Source organism: Mixophyes fleayi, chromosome 5 (assembly GCF_038048845.1).
Source record: "Mixophyes fleayi isolate aMixFle1 chromosome 5, aMixFle1.hap1, whole genome shotgun sequence".
Taxonomy (NCBI): Eukaryota; Metazoa; Chordata; class Amphibia; order Anura; family Limnodynastidae; genus Mixophyes; species Mixophyes fleayi.
The window spans coordinates 101,694,676-101,718,181 of NC_134406.1; the positions used below are offsets into that span (position 1 = coordinate 101,694,676).

Sequence of the window (23,506 nt, forward strand, 5' to 3'; positions counted from 1 at the left end):
GTTCAGTGAGAAGCGCTGGCAAGACAGAAGAGAAGAAAAGGAAGAAGCAGATAGAAAAGGTAAGTGATAGGGAAACATGGAAGAGAAAGGGGAGCATGGCAGAGAAAGGGGCGCATGGCACAGAAGGAGGAGCATGGCAGAGAGAAGGGGGAGCATGGCAGAGAGAATGGGGAGCATGGCAGAGAGAAGGGGGAGCATGACAGAGAAAATGGGGAGCATGACAGAGACAAGGGGGAGCATGACAGAGACAAGGGGGAGCATGGCACAGAAGGAGGAGCATGGCAGAGAGAAGGAGGAGCATGGCAGAGAGAAGGGGGAGCATGGCAGAGAGAAGGGGGAGCATGGCAGAGAGAAGGGGGAGCATGTCAGAGAGAAGGGGGAGCATGTCAGAGAGAAGGGGGAGCATGACAGAGAAGAGGGAGCATGGCAGAGAGAAGGGGGAGCATGGCACAGAAGGAGGAGCATGGCAGAGAGAAGGGGGAGCATGGCAGAGAGAAGGGGGAGCATGTGAGAGAAGGTGGAGCATGGCAGAGAAGGGGGAGCATGGCAGAGAGAAGGGGGAGCATGACAGAGAGAAAGGGGAGCATGGCAGAGAGAAGGGGGAGCATGGCAGAGTGAAGGGGGAGCATGGCAAAGTGAAGGGGGAGCACAGACAGCATGTCAGAGTGTGAAAGGGGGCCAGGAGAAGGGGGGAGCAAAAGAAGCAAGGCACAGGGTGATGAAGGGGGGCCACGAGAAGGGGGGGGGAGCAAAAGCAGCATGGCACAAGGTGATGAAGGGGGGCCAGGAGAAGGGGGGGCAAAAGCAGCATTGTGGGCGCAGTGTGATCATAAGGAGGCACAGCATGTTGATGAAGGGGCACAGTATTGTGTGTGTGTGATGGCACAACGGGCTTGTGGCAATGTAATGTGTGTGTGGTAGGAGGTGGCTAAATAATGGGTGCTATTTTCTTTGTAGGGTGACGATGGGGCAATTTAATTTTATAGTGGGGACTATTAATTTAAGATGAGGTGGTTTGGGCGCTATTAATTGAATGCGGGACTGAGTTTGAGGAGCATGAGGTATATTTATTAAATGTGAATATGAATTATTTAATGGCAGTGACGGTTGTGGGAAATAGGTATATTTATAATACGTAAATGTGATTAATTTATTGCAGGGGCTGTCTGGAGGGAGGGAAATAGGTTTATTAAATGGGAATACTATTACTTCTATGTTGGGGCTGGAGGAAGGCCTAAGTATTAATTGTGAGTCCTATTGATTTAACGCCGGGGCTGGTTGGAATTTTCTAAATGTACCCATTATTTTTTCTAAATAGGGCTCTCAACATTCCAGGATCCAGACAAGCCGCAACTAAAGAAACCAGCAGCCACAGGTGGTAAAAGTGACAAGAACAGGTAGGACAGTCTGTCAAATGTTCTGAGTCTAGTGCAGGCTTGGCTAACCTGTGGCACTCCAGGTTTTGTGAAACTACAATTCCTAGCATACCCTTCCAGCAATAGGCTGCTATATATTGGCAAAGCATGCTGAGGCTTGTAGTTTCACAACACCTGGAGTGTCACAGGTTAGCCAAGCCTGGTCTAGTGGGACAATCCCGATTTTTGGTGACTGTTCTGCCCAATCTAAGGTGCAGGTCAAGACTCTGTACTCTTTATACACACACTGCATTCTTTATATACTACATTATGGTGCTAGCTGTCCTTTGTGGGCTGACCGCTCCCCCTCTAGTGTCTCGTCTCGCCTCTGTGATGGTTGGCCACACCCCCTCAACCCAGCCCTTATTCTGTCTTCTTTGGGAAACTTTTTTTGCAATTTTTTAATTGATTATTAAAACACATGAATAAGGCATCATAAAAAGCACATGTGTTTCATCCACTGAAAAAAATGATACTCAACTAAGTGATAAAAAAAAGACCACGAACCGTGAAGGTAAATGCAGCATGCTGATGTAGAAATAGATACTGCCGCTACTGTCGACATGAAGATGTGAATGGGGCAGAGAAATTGTGTGTGAAGAAGTTGCAATGTGTAATTGTAATGACATGCAGGACCTGATGCAGAGCTGAACGTACAACCTTTTTCATAGTGTACATTGCGTATTTTCTCTCTATTCATGCCCACAAAAAACCCTGCAAGTACTTAAGCCTGCATGCATCCACACTTTTATATAGATGTGTTATTAAATTTAAGATATTTTTTAACTCTCTACGGAATATTTGTGTATACATTTATGTATACCTGAAGTAACCTACATTCTGCGCTCCAGCTTTTCCTGCTTATTATGGAAAATTGGTATATTTTGTGAGATATTTCTCAAAGGTAAGGTTCACACATTCTGTGTGTGTGTTGGACTGGGTGGATAAATACCGCTTTATTTGGAGCCTATCACTAAAGGCCTTCCAAAACCGTGTGAAAAACTGAACACCTCAGTCAGATATGACATTCTCTGGACACGCTTTGAAGTGGCAGATTTCGCTGATAAACACCCAAGCTGTGAGAGGATCTGAGGGAAGACCCTTTGTGAACAAAATGATTCTACTTGATAATCTATCCACAATTATTAGTATGTTATCATAACCAGAAGAGGGTGGCAAAGTCGTTGAGGGAAGGCTTCTGAATTTACACACTGTCTGAACAGTGCATACTTTTTTTGAATTTTGAGAACTTGACCGATCTGTAACATAAAACTAAACTTTGGCAAAGAATAGGGCTCACCGCGCTTGAAGAGAGATAAGCCTCTTAGAAGTCAGGTATTTAAGGTTTTTGTGGTGTAACGAGCCGGGGCGATACGCGGCTCGCTTCCTCTATCTGTGTCCTAGCTGTCATGGCAACAGCCGGGACATCACTTCCCCCTGCTCTGTACCGGTCGTCGTCATGGCGAAGGTCGGGACGCATTCACTGACAGTGCCACGCTCCGCCATCTGTGCCAGCCGGGCGCGTGCGCAAGTCCAATTAATCATTTATTACATTCCTGGGGGACTAATTAGGCATATTTGATGCCTAGGTTGTGATTGGCTAGTGTCATAATTTAAGGCAGGGTGGCCTTAGCCTCCCTGCTGGTTATAGTATCCACTACGTAAGAGCTTAAGACCTGGGGGCATCCGAGTACCTGTGAGCATTTAAAGTTCTACGGGAAAGACGGCTACTATAGACGAAGACCTCTGTCTAGTGTTCTGTAGGTTCATATCTATAACTGCTAGCCTTAACATTATAACTGGCCAAAAATAAATGCATTGGAGGACTCTACCCATGGATCCTAGTCCAGCTCAGGTTCTGGAGTGCCAGATCCAGACCTTGTCACAGGTAGTCCAGGAACTTTCTCATTGTCTGTCTTTGTAAGAGGAAGCTTCAAAATCTTCGCCAGCTACTTCATCACCATCGGTGAAGCTTAAACTCAACCTCCCGAACCGCTTTCCTGGTGGCCGCACTCAATTTCGTAACTTCAGGAAGAGTTGCAAACTCTATTTCTGCTTAAGGCCCCGCTCCTCAGGTTCAAAGCAACAGAGAGTGAGAATTGTGATCTCCCTCCTTCAGGGGGAACCTCAGACTTGGGCTTTCGGCCTGAACCCAAGTAGTCCAGCCTTGCAAACGGTAAATGCGTTTAACGCTTTAGGTCTAGTTTATGATGACCCGGATCGGGTAGCCTCAGTCGAATCCGATCTCAGAAACAAGGCCGGCGCGCTGCTAAAGAATATTGTCCTGAATTCAGGTGGTTGTCAACTGACAGCGAATGGAATGATGTTGCTTTACACAGTCAGTTTCGCCTAGGATTGTCTAAATAAATAAAAGACGCTTTGGTACAATATCCTTCCCCAGCTTCCTTGGAAACCCTTATGCAACTTGCTATAAAAATTGATAGGTGCCTCAAAGAAACACAAGCAGAAAAAGAAGCACTATCATCCTTTCGTTTCTCCGTCTTCTTTTCCTGTATCAGGGTATGGAGTAGAACCCATGCAGTTAGGGGCATACCATCTTTCATCGGAGGAGAAATCTAGAAGACGGACAATGGGTCTTTGCCTATATTGCGGTAAGCAAGGTCACATTCTTCGCTCCTGCTCAAATAAGTCAGGAAATGACCAGGCTTAGTGAACAAGGAGGAGGTTCATCTAGGCCTATAGATCATCTCCTCTAAAAATGCAGTATTGTTTACTTCCCATATTACCTTTTGTTCACGCTCCTTTACAGTTTGAGGCCTTTCTGGACAGCAGTGCTGCTGGTAATTTTCTGGAAATCAAGTTTGCCAATTCCTCTGAAATTCCCTATGTGAAAGTCAAGTCCACTATTACAGTCTCTGGCCTGGATGGAGGCCCATTACCTGTCGGCAAGATTTTCTATGAGACATCCCAATTACAGCTAACAGTGGGGACCCACCATACACAATCTCTGTCTTTTTACCTCATTAATTGCGACTCTGTGCCGCTAATCTTGGGACACCCTTAGCTTCATCTCCATAACCCAGTAGTTGATTGGTCCAAAGGGGAAATTGCTCATTGGAGTTCTTTACTATTCTCAAGTTCTTGCTTGTCTTTGGCTCTCCGGTTTCTGCGGCCTGTTCCCGAATAATTGCCTGCACCTTATTCTGAGTTCCAGGATGTGTTCTCTAAAAAGGCGTCCAGTTCCCTGCCTTCACATCGTGATTTTGATTGTGCCATTGAGTTAATTCCAGGATCTAAAGTACCCAAAGGGAGGCAGTATTCACTCTCCGGTCCTGAAACTAAAGCAATGCAATATTATGTGGAGGAAAATCTACTGAAAGACTTTATCATGCCTTCAAAGTCTTCGGTAGGAGCCGGTTGTTTCTTTGTATCCAAAAAGGACGGCGGATTGCGTCCGTGCATCGATTACAGGGGTCTCAAGAAGATCACAGTTAAGAACACCTATCCACTCCCTCTCATCTCAGTATTGTTCGATCAACTGAAAGGTGCTACCATCTTCACCAGTATTGATCTTTGTGGTACATATAATCTTATTCACATTAAAAAGGGTGACGAAAACAGCTTTCAACACCCATTCCAGCCATTATGAATACCTGGTTATGCCGTTTGGCCTTTGTAACGCACACACTGTTTTCCAAAACCCCATTAATGAGGTTCTCCGAGATTTCCTTGGCCAGTTTGCTGTCGTGTATTTGGACAACATTTTTATATATTCGCAATCTCTGTCGCAACATCGGCTCCATGTTAAACAGGTCCTTCACAGACTCCGAGATCATCATCTCTTCGCTAAACTCGAAAAATGTGAGTTTGAAGTTCAGAAGGTATCTGTCATTCACCGGACTGTGAGTGCTTCTTCCCGGACATTTAGGAACCGTGGCCGTCCGCCATCCTGAGGGTCTGCGCATGCGCAGCCCTTTCTAACCCTTCAGTGTATGTTCCTTTAACTTAATTGGCAGATCAGGCAACACTCCCTATATTAAGCACCTGTGGTCAATACCACGTTGCCTGATCTTGGAGTCTCATTCCCCATGAGCCTCTGAAGGTGTTCCTGTGTTTCCTCGTGTATTCAGCGCTGCTGATTCCTGTGGTTTCCAAACCACTTCTACCTCTGTGGTTTCCAAACCACTTCTACTACTGTGGTTCCCATACCATTTCTACCTTCCTGTGTATCATCGTGACTGTTAGCTGATTCCTATCCGCTGCCTCCGTGCACTACAGTCTTCAAGCCACTTCAACACTATCATATATCATCGTGACTGTTAGCTGATTCCTATCCGCTGCCTCCGTGCACTACAGTCTTCAAGCCACTTCAACACTATCATATATCATTGTGACTGTTAGCTGATTCCTATCCGCTGCCTCCGTGCACTACAGTCTTCAAGCCACTTCAACTCTATCATATATCATTGTGACTGTTAGCTGATTCCTATCCGCTGCCTCCGTGCACTACAGTCTTCAATCTACATCTACTCACCTGTGCATCATCGTGACTGTTAGCTGATTCCTATCCGCTGCCTCCGTGCACTACAGTCTTCAACCTGCAACTCGTCTGTGTTTCATCGTGACTGTTGGCTGATTCCTATCCGCTGCCTCTGTGCGCTTCAGTCTTCAGCTCATCTCAACTCTCCCGTGTTTCCTCGAGACTGCCACTACTATTGCTATCCGCTACTCTCCGTGATCATCAGTACCAGCTCAACTCTGCTCTCCCGTGTGCCATCGTTACTGCACCTGCTGGTTGCTATTGGCTACCTCCGTGTGTCCGCAGAGTCCTGCTGCCGCTTCTCCTCATCTCTACTCGTCCTTCAACTGCTGATCCACTCTCCATGCTTTCCTGTGTTCCTGCTGGTCTCTACCCGCCTGTCAGCATTGGATTCGTGTCTCACTACTTACCTTCCAGCTAGACCATCGCTATTCTTCAGGGTCCTCCAGGAGTCCAGTTCCACACTCTACTGATTCCTGTGTATTCGTTTCCCTGCTGGTCTACCTACCTGTGCGCTGCACCTACTTGACTACCGCTTCACCCATCCAGGGACTTCGCTTCCTGCCGGCCTCCTGCCGTTCAGGTATCTCTGCACTCCTGTCTGACAGCCTGCTTCTGAACCACGGTATACATACTTCTCATTGACTGTGCTGGTGTATTGCATATCTTGCTGGACTGTGTTGGTTCTTCTCTGGAGTTGTTATCCGCTGAGTCTACTGCCATCATTGACTGTGTTATCTTGTGCCGGATTACCTCAAGAGACTTTCTATTATTACAGTGCTGTTCAGTCATTTATATATTGTGCATATTATTGTGGATCAAGTTTAAGGCGCCCGTGTATCTCCTGTGTTGCAGTCTCTCCCCGTGCTCCTCCTCACATATATATTCAGTGGTACAACTTGCTAGAGGCAGACCACTGATCCCTGTTCCCTGTGTCACTTGTTCCAGTATCCTTTCACATAGCAGTGGTACAACTTGCTAACGCAGACCACTGACTCCCCGGATACCTCCACTTGGATTCCATTCCTTCACTCTAGACAGCGGTACAACTTGCTATCCGCAGACCGCTGACTCTCATCACCTCCTCGTTTCTGTTGGACATTCCTCCTCACTATAGCAGTGGTACAACTTGCTACCGCAGACCACTGACTACCTTCACGTGTCCTTTGTCCATACAGTTCCTCGTGTATTATTACCTCCATATTACCAGTGCTGCTAGTCATAGACTTTCCTGAGCATCTCATCATCTGCTATTTTCTGTTCCGTGATCACCCTGCTACCAGAGTACCATAATACCACCTATATTGCTCTGGTAAGCCTATCACCTGGTGATCCCTTGGTAAAGACTCCTAGTGCCCGTGACAGTAAGATCAGGCCATGACAGACCCAGATACGGAACCTACAGCCAAGGAGATGCTGCAGCATCTGGTCAACCGTGTGGAGCAACAGGATGCTCGCCAACAGCTGTTACTTCAATGTTACCAATCGTTAACCTCCCAAGGAACATCTGGACAGACTGTTACAGCTAATATTGAAGCTCCTGTGCTATCCTCCGTTTCCCCAGTGCCATCCCAGGTGTCTACAGCTTCCACGCTTCACCTGCCTACTCCGTCAAAGTACGATGGAGACCCCAAAACTTGTAGGGGTTTCCTTAACCATAGCTCAGTTCATTTTGAGCTCCAACCTCAAAATTTTTCTACCCATCGTTCCAGAGTGGCCTATCTTATCTCATTGTTTTCTGGACAAGCTCTGGCTTGGGCCTCCCCTCTGTGGGAGAGAAATGATCCAATACTACAAGATAGTGCCAAATTCATTTCTACGTTCCGAAGTGTGTTCGATGAACCAGGTCGTGTGACCTCCGCTGCTTCCAGCATTCTTCGTTTACGACAAGGTCCTCATACAGTAGGCCAGTACGTCATTCAATTTAGGATCTTAGCCTCTGAACTTCAGTGGAACACTGAAGCATTAATTGCCGCCTTCTGGCAGGGGCTCTCCGATAAAATTAAAGATGCACTGACTACCCAAGAGCTTCCTTCGTCACTAGAAGATTTGATCTCTCTTTGCCATCGTGTAGACATGAGATTTCGTGAAAGAGAATCTGAGAAAACAACTTCTGTTAAAGCACCTCTTCGTTCAACCCCTCAATTTCGTCCAGCTTCACCTTCTGTGATTCCCATGGAGATAGGACGTTCCAAATTATCGTTAGAAGAGAGGAAACGAAGAGTCAAGAATAGACTCTGTATCTATTGTGCTGATTCCACACATATGCTCAGCTCTTGCCCTAAGAAATCGGGAAATGCCAGGCCCTAACTAGTTCTGGAGAGGTGAAGTTAGGGTCCCTGGAGTCCTCTCCATCTTCTAGGAAATTAAAAGTCTGCGCTTTTGATGTTACGATTTCCTTTGCTACCAAATCCTTTGAGTCACAGGCATTGATTGATTCTGGAGCAGCAGGAAATTTCATTTCTGAATCCCTAGTGAATCAATGGTCTCTACCAGTGATTACTTTAAAAACACCGATTACTGTGACTGCTATAGATGGATCACGTCTCATCAATGGTCTCATCACCCAGAGTACGTCTCCAGTAACACTTCAGATTGGTGTGCTGCACCATGAAGAAATTTCGTTTTTAATTCTTCCAGTTACGACAAGTCCGATTGTCTTAGGCCTTCCATGGCTTCAGTGTCACTCTCCCCAGATTGACTGGCGCACTCCTCAAGTTACGTCTTGGGGAGCTGAATGTCATCATCGTTGCCTTTCTCAAGTTATTCCTCTTAGAGTACAGCAATCTTCCATCTCATCTTCCTCACCGGGACTCCCTCCTCAGTATGCTTCATTTGCCGATGTGTTTGATAAAGCTCAGTCTGAACGTCTTCCTCCTCATCGTTCTTGGGATTGTCCGATCGACCTTCTACCTGGCAAGACTCCTCCCAGGGGTCGGGTCTATCCACTTTCTTTACCTGAAACTCAAGCCACATCTGAGTACATACAGGAGAATCTCCAGCGAGGGTTTATTCGACCTTCCACCTCTCCCGCTGGAGCCGGGTTCTTCTTCGTTAAAAAGAAGGATGGATCACTACGCCCCTGCATAGATTTTCGTGGACTCAACGCCATTACTATCAAGAATCGGTATCCCATTCCGCTGATCACTGAGCTATTCGATCGCATCAGGGGAGCTCGGATCTTTACTAAGTTGGATCTTCGTGGTGCCTACAATTTAATTAGAATCCGTTCCGGTGACGAATGGAAGACAGCGTTTAACACCAGAGATGGGCATTACGAGTATCTAGTAATGCCTTTCGGGTTGTGCAATGCCCCCGCTGTTTTCCAAGGCTTCATCAATGAGATCTTTCGGGACTTATTATATGTATGTGTCGTTGTCTACCTGGACGACATATTGATCTTTTCACAGGACCTGCCTTCTCATCACCAACATGTGGCAGAGGTCCTCTCCAGACTACGGAAAAACTCATTGTTCTGTAAATTAGAAAAATGTTCATTCGAGTTGCCCCAGATTCCATTCTTGGGGTATATAGTTTCCGGAGTTGGCCTGAAGATGGATCCAGATAAGGTGAATGCTGTACTACATTGGCCCCAGCCAACTACTCTTCGTGCTATCCAGCGTTTTTTAGGTTTTGCCAATTACTATAGACGCTTCATTCAAGACTTTTCATCCATTGCCTCTCCTATTGTGGCCCTGACTCGTAAAGGGGCTAATACTAAGCAATGGTCATCTGAGGCTCTCCAAGCCTTTCAAATTCTCAAAGAGTCCTTCTCCTCTGCTCCCATTCTTCGACAGCCTGATGTGACACTTCCCTTCTTCCTAGAAGTAGATGCCTCTAATGTGGGCTTAGGAGCCATTCTCTCCCAACGCTCGGAGCAACAAAAATTCCATCCTTGTGCCTTTTACTCTCGGGGTCTCCTGCCTGCAGAGAGAAATTATACTATCGGGGACAAGGAGTTGCTGGCTATCAAAGCTGCATTAGAGGAGTGGAGATACTTATTGGAAGGAGCTCGCCATCCGGTGACGATTTTCACGGATCATAAGAACCTGTCATATCTACAGTCTGCTCAATGCTTGAACCCTCGTCAAGCAAGATGGTCTCTTTTCTTTTCCCGTTTTGAATTAATTATAACCTTCAAACCAGCTGCTAAGAACAAAAAAGCTGACGCTCTATCTCGAGCTTTTGTGACGTCCTCTGACGTTGAAGAGGTTCCCAACCATGCTATTCTAGACCCCAAATGTATCTCGCTGGCTGCTTCGTCCACCAAAATGCTACCATTTGGGAAGACCCTCGTGCCTCCTACTCTGAGGAGGAAAATCCTTTCGTGGTTCCATGCCTCTCGTTTTTCTGGACACGCCGGTGAACACAAGACCCTTGAGATTCTCTCTCGAAGTTACTGGTGGCCTTCAATGAGGAGAGACGTCAAAGAGTTTATTGCTTCCTGTGATTTATGTTCTCAGTTCAAATCCTTCCGCAGAACCCCAGCAGGGTTGCTGCGACCACTACCCATTCCGTCCAAGCCTTGGACCCATATTAGTATGGATTTCGTTACTGATTTGCCACCTAGTAAGAATTAAAATACTATTTGGGTAGTGGTAGACAGATTTTCGAAGATGGCTCATTTTGTCCCTTTGTCTGGTTTGCCTTCCTCGTCTACTCTGGCTGAACATTTCATTAAAGAAATCTTTCGTATCCATGGATGTCCGTCTGAGATTGTGTCAGATAGAGGAGTACAATTTGTTTCCAGATTCTGGCGGGCCCTTTGTAAAACCTTGGGCATACGATTAGCACTCTCATCTTCTTACCATCCGCAATCTAACGGACAAACTGAACGGGTCAATCAAGATCTCGAGACCTTTATAAGGATGTTCTCTTCAGCCAATCAAGACAACTGGGTAGAATTGCTTCCTTGGGCTGAATTCGCCCATAACAACATGTACCATGAGTCATCATCCAAAACTCCATTCTTTGTGGTCTACGGTCACCATCCGTCTTTTCCGGAATTTCCTGCCCTCCCTCCCACCCAAGTTCCTGCTGTGGAGACTGCTTGTCAGACCTTCAAAAATAGCTGGTCTCAGGTCAAAACCTGTTTAAAGAAGACATCTAACAAATATAAGTCTTTCGCAGATAAGAAGAGGCGGGCTATTCCACCACTAAAAATTGGAGATCGTGTCTGGTTATCTACCAAAAATATTCGTTTGAAGGTTCCATCTATGAAATTCGCTCCTCGTTTTATTGGTCCATATAGGATCATTCAAGTAATCAATCCAGTGTGTGTTAAACTTCTTCTTCCTAAGAATCTTCGGATTTCCAATGCCTTCCATGTGTCCTTGCTCAAACCTCTCATCATCAACCGTTTCTCGACTCCTCCTTCAGCACCTCAGCCAGTTCAAGTTCATCAGGAGGAAGATTTCGAGATTACTGAGGTATTGGATGCAAAAATTTCGCGAGGAGTTCTCCGTTTCCTCGTCCATTGGAAGGGCTTTGGTCCTGAAGAGCGTTCATGGATCAAAGCTGAAGATCTTAATGCTCCAGCTCTTCTGAAGAAGTTTTATTCCAAAAATCCGGACAAGCCCGGTTCCAGGCGTTCTGTGCCCACCTTTAAAAGGGGGGGTACTGTCACTCACCGGACTGTGAGTGCTTCTTCCCGGACATTTAGGAACCGTGACCGTCCGCCATCCTGAGGGTCTGCGCATGCGCAGCCCTTTCTAACCCTTCAGTGTATGTTCCTTTAACTTAATTGGCAGATCAGGCAACACTCCCTATATTAAGCACCTGTGGTCAATACCACGTTGCCTGATCTTGGAGTCTCATTCCCCATGAGCCTCTGAAGGTGTTCCTGTGTTTCCTCGTGTATTCAGCGCTGCTGATTCCTGTGGTTTCCAAACCACTTCTACCTCTGTGGTTTCCAAACCACTTCTACCTCTGTGGTTTCCAAACCACTTCTACTACTGTGGTTCCCATACCACTTCTACCTTCCTGTGTATCATCGTGACTGTTAGCTGATTCCTATCCGCTGCCTCCGTGCACTACAGTCTTCAAGCCACTTCAACACTATCATATATCATCGTGACTGTTAGCTGATTCCTATCCGCTGCCTCCGTGCACTACAGTCTTCAAGCCACTTCAACTCTATCATATATCATTGTGACTGTTAGCTGATTCCTATCCGCTGCCTCCGTACACTACAGTCTTCAATCTACATCTACTCACCTGTGCATCATCGTGACTGTTAGCTGATTCCTATCCGCTGCCTCCGTGCACTACAGTCTTCAACCTGCAACTCGTCTGTGTTCCATCAGGACTGTTAGCTGATTCCTATCCGCTGCCTCCGTGCACTACAGTCTACAACCTGCAACTCGTCTGTGTTTCATCGTGACTGTTGGCTGATTCCTATCCGCTGCCTCTGTGCGCTTCAGTCTTCAGCTCATCTCAACTCTCCCGTGTTTCCTCGAGACTGCCACTACTATTGCTATCCGCTACTCTCCGTGATCATCAGTACCAGCTCAACTCTGCTCTCCCGTGTGCCATCGTTACTGCACCTGCTGGTTGCTATTGGCTACCTCCGTGTGTCCGCAGAGTCCTGCTGCCGCTTCTCCTCATCTCTACTCGTCCTTCAACTGCTGATCCACTCTCCATGCATTCCTGTGTTCCCGCTGGTCTCTACCCGCCTGTCAGCATTGGATTCGTGTCTCACTACTTACCTTCCAGCTAGACCATCGCTATTCTTCAGGGTCCTCCAGGAGTCCAGTTCCACACTCTACTGATTCCTGTGTATTCGTTTCCCTGCTGGTCTACCTACCTGTGCGCTGCATCTACTTGACTACCGCTTCACCCATCCAGGGACTTCGCTTCCTGCCGGCCTCCTGCCGTTCAGGTATCTCTGCACTCCTGTCTGACAGCCTGCTTCTGAACCACGGTATGCATACTTCTCATTGACTGTGCTGGTGTATTGCATATCTTGCTGGACTGTGTTGGTTCTTCTCTGGAGTTGTTATCCGCTGAGTCTACTGCCATCATTGACTGTGTTATCTTGTGCCGGATTACCTCAAGAGACTTTCTATTATTACAGTGCTGTTCAGTCATTTATATATTGTGCATATTATTGTGGATCAAGTTTAAGGCGCCCGTGTATCTCCTGTGTTGCAGTCTCTCCCCGTGCTCCTCCTCACATATATATTCAGTGGTACAACTTGCTAGAGGCAGACCACTGATCCCTGTTCCCTGTGTCACTTGTTCCAGTATCCTTTCACATAGCAGTGGTACAACTTGCTAACGCAGACCACTGACTCCCCGGATACCTCCACTTGGATTCTATTCCTTCACTCTAGACAGCGGTACAACTTGCTATCCGCAGACCGCTGACTCTCATCACCTCCTCGTTTCTGTTAAATTCCTCCTCACTATAGCAGTGGTACAACTTGCTACCGCAGACCACTGACTACCTTCACGTGTCCTTTGTCCATACAGTTCCCCGTGTATTATTACCTCCATATTACCAGTGCTGCTAGTCATAGACTTTCCTGAGCATCTCATCATCTGCTATTTTCTGTTCCGTGATCACCCTGCTACCAGAGTACCATAATACCACCTATATTGCTCTGGTAAGCCTATCACCTGGTGATCCCTGGGTAAAGACTCCTAGTGCCCGTGACAGTATCGTTCTTAGGATACATAATTTCTTCTACTGGATTTTCTATGGATCCAAGCAAAGTCCAAGCCATCCTGGATTGGGTAAGGCCCACCAACTTGAAGGCCATTCAGAGTTCTTTGGGTTTTGCAAATTACTACCGAAGATTCATCCATGCTTTCTCAGATCTGGCAGCTTCCATTGTTGCTCTTACCCGTAAAGGGGCGGGCCGTGGTAATTCATCCCCAGAGGCTGTAGCTTCTTTTGAGGTCCTGAAAGGGACATTTGTCTTTGCTCCGCTCCTGAGAAATCCCAACACTGACTTACCTTTTCTATTGGAGATAGATGCCTCTAATATAGGCGCTGGTGCTGTTTTATGGCAGAAGGAACCTCATGATCATTGTTTGCATCCCTGTGCCTACTTCTCTTGGAAATTCTCTACTGCTGAGGTTAATAACAATGTAGGCAATCTGGAGCTTCTGGCCATAAAATGGGCCTTTGTGGAGTGGCGCCACTGGCTGGAAGGAGCACTTCACACTGTCTTAGTCATCACCGATCATAAGAACCTACAGAATCCGCTAAACGACTGAATTCTAAACAACCAAGGTGGGCGTTATTTTTACCCATTTTTGATTCATTATTACCTAGTGACCTGGATCCAAAAACATCAAGGCGGATGCCTTATATTGGAATTTTGTCTCCCATCATGTACCTGTTGCTGAACCGCTGCCCATCATTCCATCCTCTGTCATTCATGCTGGGTTGAGCCAAGATTTGGCTGTAACACTCAGCCGATTTCAGAAGGTGGTTCCCTCGGAAACGCCTGCTAGTTGTCTATTTGTCCCAGTCCACCTTAGAAAGACTGTGCTCTCTGAGGCTCATGAGAATAAAACTGCCGGACATCCTGGTATCTCCAAGACCATAGACATTCTCTCACACTCGGTTTGGTGGCCTTTCCTCTCTACACATATCAGGGACTTTGTTCTGTCCTGTGAAAATTGTGCAAAAAACAAGGTTCCTCGAAACTGTCCCTCGGGCCAGCTTATGCCATTGTCTATCCCTAAGAAACCCTGTACACACCTGTCAATGGATTTTATTGTGGACCTTTTGTGCTCAGCAGGGCACAACACAATTTAGGTAGTTGTTGACCGATTTAGTAAAATGTCTCATTTTATACCTTTGACTAGACTTCCGTGTGCACAAAGTCTAGCATCACTCTTTATTCAACACATCTTCCGACTCCATGATCTGCCCACAGATCTTGTCTCTGATCGTGGCTCTCAATTTGTGGCTCAATTCTGGATATCTTTTTGTGGACTCCTCTGCATTAATAACAGTCTTTCATCAGCATATCATCCACAGTCTAATGGACAAACCGAAAGAGTTAATCAATCCCTGGAACAGTTTCTACGGCTGTACACCTCTGAATTTCATGACAATTGGTCATCCTTATTACCATGGTTGGAGTTTTGTATATAACAACTCCTGTCATTCCTCCACTCGCATCTCTCCGTTCTTCTGCAACTTTGGCTTTCACCCTAGGTCCAACTCCTTGTTTTCTTTCAATCCTTCTGGTCTCCCAGAGATACGCTTTACAGTTACTAGTCTCAAAATTATCTGGAATACAGCTCATATTGCTTTGAAGCAGGCCTCTTTTCACTCCAAAACATTTGAAAATCGTCACCATAGAGCTTGTTCCTTCAAAGTGGGTCAGAATGTCTGGCTCACCACTTGCAACATTAGGCTAAGACAACCATGTAAAAAACTCGGGCCAAGGTTCATTGGACCTTTCTCCATCATCAAAAAGTTAATTCTGTGCCTTCAGGCTAAGGCTTCCTCGTTCCCTGAAGATTCCTAACACATTTCACTGCTCTCTTCTCAAACCGGTTATCTATTCAAGCAACTGTAGACATCCCCGACCTCAGAGAACTCGGCCAGTCAACATCGATGGACGCTAGGAATGTGCAATAGAAATATTCTTAACTCCAAGAGAGTTCAAGGGCAATTTAATTTCTTAATTCAGTGGAAGGGTCGTGGCCCAGAGGAACGATCCTGGGTTCCGCAGAGACATCTATATGCTGAAAAAACTATCAAGAATTTATTCAAACAATTTTTCAAGAAACCTGGGTGTTGGGGTTCCTTGACCCCCCCTCAAGTGGGTGTACAGTGAAGCGCAGCAGCGATCCGCGGCTCGCTTCCTCTATCTGTATCCCGGCTGTCATGGCAACTGCAGGGATGTCACTTCGCCCTGCTCTGTCCCGGCCGTCGGCATGGCGACGGTCAGGACGCATTCACTGCAGCAGCCAGGTGCGAGCGCAAGTCCAACCAAATATTTATTCCATTCCTGGGGGAATAATTAGTCAAATTAGATGCCTAGGTTGTGATTGTCCAGTGTCAGTATTTAAGGCAGCGAGGGCTTAGCCTCCCTGCCGGTTATAGCGTCCTCTGCCCTGCATATGTGCTGACCTGCTCTGAATTAACCCCTGTTTACCCTGTGGATACTCTGCTTTGACTTGATATCTGTTCTGACCCTTGGCTTCTTTATGACCCTGCTTGATCTCTATTTGTCCCTGACCTCTGATTGTTTCTGGATTGTCTCTGCCCGCTGCCAGCCCCGACCTTTTGGCCTGTTTCTGACTACATTGCCTGCTATGGACCCCTGACCGCAGCCTGTCTTCGATTATCCGCTCCTATACTGGCTTCCGCCTCCTAACCACCAGCTGTGGTACAGCATAATAGCCTCAACTATGTAAGAGCTTAAGACCTGTGGGCATCCGAGTACCTGTGAGCATATAAAGCTTTACGGGAATGGCAGCTACTATAGGTGAAGACCTCTGTCTAGTGTTCTGGAGATTCATATCTATAACTGCTAGCAGGTAACATGTGGTTTGTGAAGACAAGCGTTGCCACTTTTTTTTTAAATTAGCTTTCACAGCAAGAAGCTCTTAATCCTTGATTCTATAATTTTGTTCAGCCAGTAGTAATTTCCAAGAATAGTAAGCGCAAGGATGGAGAAGCAACTTTTCTCCCATTCTGTGGGACAGAATGACTCCTATAGCTTTGTCTGACGTATCTACCTCTACAACAAAATATAAAGTAGGATCGGGATGAGCAAGAACCAGAGCTGTGATACAGGCCGTTTTAAAAAATTATTTAAAGTGGTGAAGGCATGTTAAGCCTCTGCAGACCATTTGTAGGAGACCGCCTTGTAGGTAAATACGATAATTGAAGCTCAATTTAACAGAAGTTCCAATAATAGCTGATGAAGTCAATAAAGCGTTAAACTGCCTTATCGTCTTTAGGAATAGGCCAGTCATCAATTGTCTTTATTGTCTCAGGAGCCCTGTGGAGAAAAAGGGAGACCCAGGATTTCAAATGATGTTTGTAGGAAAGAACACTTGCCAGCTTAGCAGAGAGATTGTGTTGTCGGACATGTTTTTGATGTTCTGAAAGAGACTTTGAGTAAACCAGGATGACATCCAAATATGCCACAACAATCTGGTCCAGTAAACCCCTGAACACGTCATGTGTTGAAAAGTAAAAGGGTTGAGACTGGGGGACATTATGCACATTATTTGGAAATGTACAATAATCAAACTCTGTATAGGGAAGTCTTTAACTTGGCTATTAAGGTCCTATACATAACAGTATCTCCTTCTCCAGACTTAATGCTTCTACATCTTTACCCACTTCAAATCTTAAAGCATAATATAAATGTATTGGGGCACATTCTTATAGCAACAAGAGCAGCAATAGCTCTAAATTGAATAAAACCCTACATCCCACTAATAAAAAGATTATAACCAAAATTAAATTTTGCTTTGAAATGGAGACATTAGGTGTATTCTACCTCTGTGTTCTCCACTGCTAAATGGTTTTTAATTGCAAGAATATGTTAGGGACGACTATGGCTCTTCAATAACTCATCCAAATTCCATTCCTGAACTTCCAACCTGCAGTCTAATTAAACCCCCGTACAACATATATTTATACTTGCTATAAATGTTGTTATGGGCTTTATGTTGTAGTGGAATATATTTTTGTTTATTTTGTTTATTCTGTACCCTCAAATCTCAAAGAAAATTTTCAATAAAAATAATTGATGATTAAAAAAAGAAAAGTAGCAGGGGTGTTGCAAAGGTCAAAGGGCATACCGTTTGGCATTTGCAACACTCATGCTACTTGGTGCTACATGACACAGTATTAAAAATGGCCATAATAGGTCACAAATGCTGTCTTCTGTACATCTCATGATCCACAGAGGGCTATAGGCCCCCCTAGGATCTAGCCTGTTGAAGATTTTAGCGTTCCCTGATCGTTCCAGTAATTCTGGGATTAAAAGAAGTGCATATCAGTTCCACACAAATTCAGGGAACAATAATCAATGCAGGGATGTAAGGAACCATCTTTTTTCCCCACAAAAACCTTATCTGCAACTTCAGCTCAGATTTTGACAAAGAGTATATTTTTTCACAAAAAATCTGAGTCCCAGGTAAGAGATTAATCGGGCAGTCTGTGTGAGGAAATTTGTTTACTGAATATGTTCACAAAGTCACGATAGGTTACTGGAAGGTGGCACATGGGAGGTGGCAGCAGAAAGGCAAATAGATATCTATTCCAAAGACAGACACATGTGCATACAATAATGTACAGAGAAATTTCTGTCCTGGTTTCCCAGTTGATGCTGGGATTATGCTGATCCAGCCATGGTATTTCCAGGACACCAGGGAAGAGTGGAGAGTGCACCAAGTTGAGTTTCAAGACTTCCTGGCACCTAATCGCCATGTCTCAATGGTAACTTGTTCATGGGGGACCATTCAATGGTCTGTAGCTAAACAGGAGAAGTGGGTCATTGATGCCAGAAATGCTGCATACTAGCTCAGTACATGCAGAGACTATTACTCTGGACTTCTCCTACTTTCTTCATTGTAAAATGATCAAATTTCATTCACTTACATTTTCCATACCACCACTTCTATATTTCCATAACGCCACTTCTAAATTTTCACTTCAACCACTGTATATAACAAATTATGGGGCATTGTGTAAAAGTATGGCTTAAAAAAAGACTTGGTGATGCAAACCGTATTTGAAAATTTACATGTATATTGTGTTTACTTATTAATGTGGACAACTATTTTTTTCCATTAATTTATAGTAAATATATGGATATATGACATTCTGCAAACAACTTTATTTCAATGTATGGATGCATTAGTATCTGTATAGTATCTACTATTTTGTTTATAATGCACTGCCATACTTATACACCTTTCCTTATGATAACATATTTTTTATGTGCTACTTATATGCACTTTTACAGACAAATAAAAAATTATTTGCAGCAATATTTAAATATGACATTGGAATTTTTGAAAGCACGTGGATAATCATGAGATGCAGCATGGGGAACATTTTTTCGGGCCAAGTCTAATCTTTAATCAATGTCAAAGACAATACCACAGCACATGATTGCAAAATGTAAAATAACATCCTAAAAGGTTTAGGGAAACAGCCTGAGCATGTTTAATGAGTTATAAGTTAGGATAAGGATATTGAAAATAATCAAATTCGAGCACCCCTTGTTGGAATGAAGGTGTGCAAATGTACCTCATTCACTAGTCAAAATAATCTTGACTGCACCTTATTAGTATTTACAGTAGAAGTCTGGCCACACATAGGGCTGGATGCAGAGATGGATGTATTTGCGCCACAAACATTAGCAGGAAAAGACACACACATAAGAAGAAGAATATTTTCAAGCGTATGCTCAGTCAGATGCATCTCCAGATTCTTCCAGCTCTACAACACTAACATATACTCCAGATTTACATCAAGAGCAACAAGTGTAGCATAGAGAAAGCATAGAGATGTGGACTGACAGTGTTAGTAATAAATGTGCAAGTCGCATTATCCTATTTCTGCATAATATAATAATGTAATGAAGTGTCATATACACAACAGAGAACAGTGTCTGGACAGTCTTATTAATAAATGTGAAAGTCACATTTATCATGTAAAGTATAAGTACAAACACAAATACAACATACAAATACAATTCAACTAAATTATGTGAAATTCAACTAAATTATATGAAATTAAAACAAATTAAATACATTGGGGTTTTCCCCTTAAAAATCATATCCTGCCACATTCCAAATGGTAATATGAATTAAGTAATGAGAATTGACGTAAACAACTTCATATAACATAAGAGCCACACTAATGAAGTACTATCAGCTGGAAAAACAAATCTGCAAACATTCAATTAGTGCTGATGATCATCACTACGCGCAAAATGCATTTTTTTGTGCATAAGCTTATTATGGAAACGCATATTTTACACTACCCAGACACAGGTCAAACTCTGCATGAGGCCCATAGTGTAGTATAATTAATGGCTACTAACCAAATTTGGTGAAATGATTGTGTAGGTTGGCTTCCACCCACTTCCAAAGATAGCATAGAAAATCTGCTTAGTGTCTCGCCAAAAAAATTCAGACAGTAACCACAATCGTTATGTCATATTTGTCTACTCTCCCAGAATTCCCGGGAGGCTCCCTAATTTCGGGGAGTCCTCCCGGACTCCCGGAAGAGTAGACAAACCTCCCGGAATCGCCGAAATTCACGGCATTGGGGCTTAATCATGATAATAAGCTCCGCCCCCGCTATTGACGCGGCCTCCTACCCCCTGTCACATGGCTTCTCCCCCAGGATCACCCGGGGGAGAAGTTTTGAAAGTTGGCATGCATGCGTTATTTGTGTGCTACTGACAGGGCCCTCTTAACAACATTTTGGGCCCCCGGGCAAAGCAGTGCACCGGGGCCCCTATATATACATATATATATATAAAAAAAAAAAATGATTTTATATATATAGGTCCTGCAGCCCCGGGCGGCCCGTCGGAGGCAGCAAAATAAAAAAAAAAAAAACCTGAAAAAAAAAGAAGCCAATACTTATCTTGCGGTCAGCTGGAGATCCAGCTCCCTCCCTGGTCTGCTCCTCCGTCGCGCTCCGCAATGGATGTCGGCGGGCGTGATGACATCACGCCCGACATGCACTGCGAGCGCAGCACGGAGGAGGAGACCAGGGAGGGAGCCGGATCGAAAGCTGACCACAAGGTAAGTATTGTCTTCTTTTTTTTTCAGGTTTTTTTTTTTTTTTGCTGCCTCTGACGGGCCCCTCTGGGCTGCAGGGCCCCCGGGCACCTGCCCATTGTGCCCAATGAGAAAGACGGCCCTGGCTACTGACCATACAAGGTTGGTCAAATGTAGTCTGGTGTTTATCCTGGTCACCATTGTGCTCATATTCGACACAAATACAGAAGTTAAAGGGGTGGAAACTGCATTGGTAAGTCATCCATCATAGTTTACGGGACACTCAATTTCTAACAAATACCCCCTGCCTAGGCCACACACCCTATGTTTGCTGGTGTCTCTTTTGTGGTGTATTTCATGCAATTACTACTGCATACTTCCTTATATGTAAATACAACTGTACAACTGTGCTTGCATTAAAATCCTGTATGTAGTTTAGCTGTAACATGACGCAGTTGCGCAGAATCTGTGGTTGATGGTATGGATTAGATAAGTGTAGGGGAGACACAAAAATGACTGATCTTACATAGTTTAGAGATTAAGAAACAAAATAGCATGCATATATTTATTGGAATGCTTCTCACCTTAGTAGCACCACACTGTCTGACATAAAAGCCCCAATGGTCAGATCTGAAAGAACAAATGATCAGCCATAAAAGATGTGTAATGCTGTAAGATATAGGACACTTGACCTCATCAGGCTGCTAAATATCGTATTAGTCTCCCAACCAAATCCTATGGTGCAATGGGTTCAACTGGAGAATGTAAGTCACAGCCATCCTGGGAGAATAACATAGCTATATTATTTTTAACAAATTGTCATATACATACAGGAGTTAACTTAAATTCTTATCCTCCAAAAAAATATATATTTTTTTTCAAAGCAATTTTTTCCCAAAGGTCTTTTTTCACCTCCACTTTAAAGATATGTTGCTTGTGATTGGACCACTCACTCACATCCAAGATGTGAATTAAAATGATTGCTGAACTAAAGTGAACTAAACTGATTTGTCATAACAAGGAGAGCCAATGGAAAACCAGCAGCATGTAGCAGCCCTGGGCTTCGGATAGGGAGAGGGTCACTTAGTACAGTCTTTTACATAGGTGGTAGTGCTGTTTTAAAGACAATGGGGATTAATTAGAAATGAATAGCAGGGGACTAATAATTAGAAATTGATAGCAACCAATCAGACATTCACTTTTGCTATCTAGCTTGCACTATACCGATCACAGCTAAAAGCAGATTGGTTAACCACCGACATCATTCCTGCTTATGACCACTTGTAACTAATAAAATACACAATTCTTAAATTATCTCAGTTTTTATTTTATAGCTGCTAAGTAAGCCATTGTTCTCCATTCATGTCAGGATGTTAACAGAAAAATTCTTGTGTGGCACAGCTTATAAATAACAGGGAGTAATGGAAAGTTTCCAGGCTCTCCTAATAGCTGAGTGTAGATGCTTCTGTGACATGTGTATATAATGTATTACACTAGGTCATACTAATGGAACATTAAACAGCTTTACAACACAGGTATATGAAACGTAGATGAAGGTAATTGTTATGTATTGTACCAAATCAAAACATGCCTCTTATACATCCCAGTTCCACACTAGAATTAAATAACACACTTACTAGTGCATGACAAATCATTTACTTTATCCACATTAATACACCGTAAAGAAATACCATATCACAGTGTGGTAAATAGGATGAAAGGGTTGTCATTTGCATAAGACTTCTTAGATTGCAGTACAAGAGCATTTGTCTAAACCTATCCACCTCATACTGTATCATGCCATAAATGGTCTTTGTTAATGTTCTGTGCTCCTAATTATTTGCCACCCGAATAAACTTTAGCAAACAGAAAATCGGTGTGTTCTTCATGTCCAAGATATCTGTCTGCAGATGTACAAATTAAATTAATGAGTGTTTTATTATTGTCAAATGAAAAATGCCTTCAAACACAACAGACAAATATCATGTCATCTAGGAATTCAGCAAAGGAATCATTTGCTTAGACTGGTATGTAATTGTTGGAATACAAATCCTTAAACAGTTATTAAAGTTTTGCAACCCGGTCTACGATTTTGTTACAAAGCTCCTTGAAATCTATAATCAAGCAGAAATATGCATATTTCTCTACACTAAATACAGTTTCTATCTGGAGAGTTCATTAACACTGGAGTAAAGAGTAATGATTTCATACTGTGGCCATCTATAATACATTATAATAACTGCAAGGCTTTGTGTAGTTGGATTGTTTAATACAGGTATAATATATTCGTAATATAAATACATAAAATTTAAATGACTGTTCCAATCTTCCTAACTTACCTACATAGCCATTTTTGTCCATATCAATACCTCCAGAAATTGACTGTCCAAACATTCTCAAAGCCGGGTTGATTTTTCTTCCAGATAGCCGCTGAATTACAATGATTACAAGTAAGTGAGTAATCCTGATACTTGTGATGTCATAACAGTATGCTCAAGAAGCACAATATATACTAATCTAGAACATCATCATCACTCTGTTTTCATTGCAGATTATTAAAATGAACGGACGATTGACATCAATTGAGTTCAAATTCTGTTATGATAATGCTGATGAAAAGGTAGACTCTCCACTTTTTCATCTAAAAAGGGCTTTCATCATTAACACAATTGTGAACTTTGTTTAATAATTGCAAGGGATATGTTGCTGTTGAGTAGCTGCATCATTACATGTCACACAACTGTAGGTGCAATACAACCTGCATACATGATATGGTCACTGAATTTGGTTAAAATATAATTAGCTTTATTATTTAAAATTCCCCTTAGTAAATTTTAAAAGGGAATTTATCACTGAATTT

The 23,506-nt window shown here is 43.8% G+C and overlaps 1 protein-coding gene across 1 annotated transcript in view; it reads right to left on the reverse strand.

The window, feature by feature from the left end:
• The window catches only part of ITGA9 (integrin subunit alpha 9), a 329,646-nt gene that overhangs the window by 172,329 nt on the left and 133,811 nt on the right, over nucleotides 1-23,506 (reverse strand). The window contains exons 12-13 of the mRNA XM_075212608.1: nucleotides 22,986-23,076; nucleotides 21,231-21,276 (exon numbers count right to left, since the gene is read on the reverse strand). Coding sequence (XP_075068709.1) covers nucleotides 21,231-21,276; nucleotides 22,986-23,076 — 137 coding nt within the window. The remainder of the gene's footprint in view (nucleotides 1-21,230; nucleotides 21,277-22,985; nucleotides 23,077-23,506) is intronic.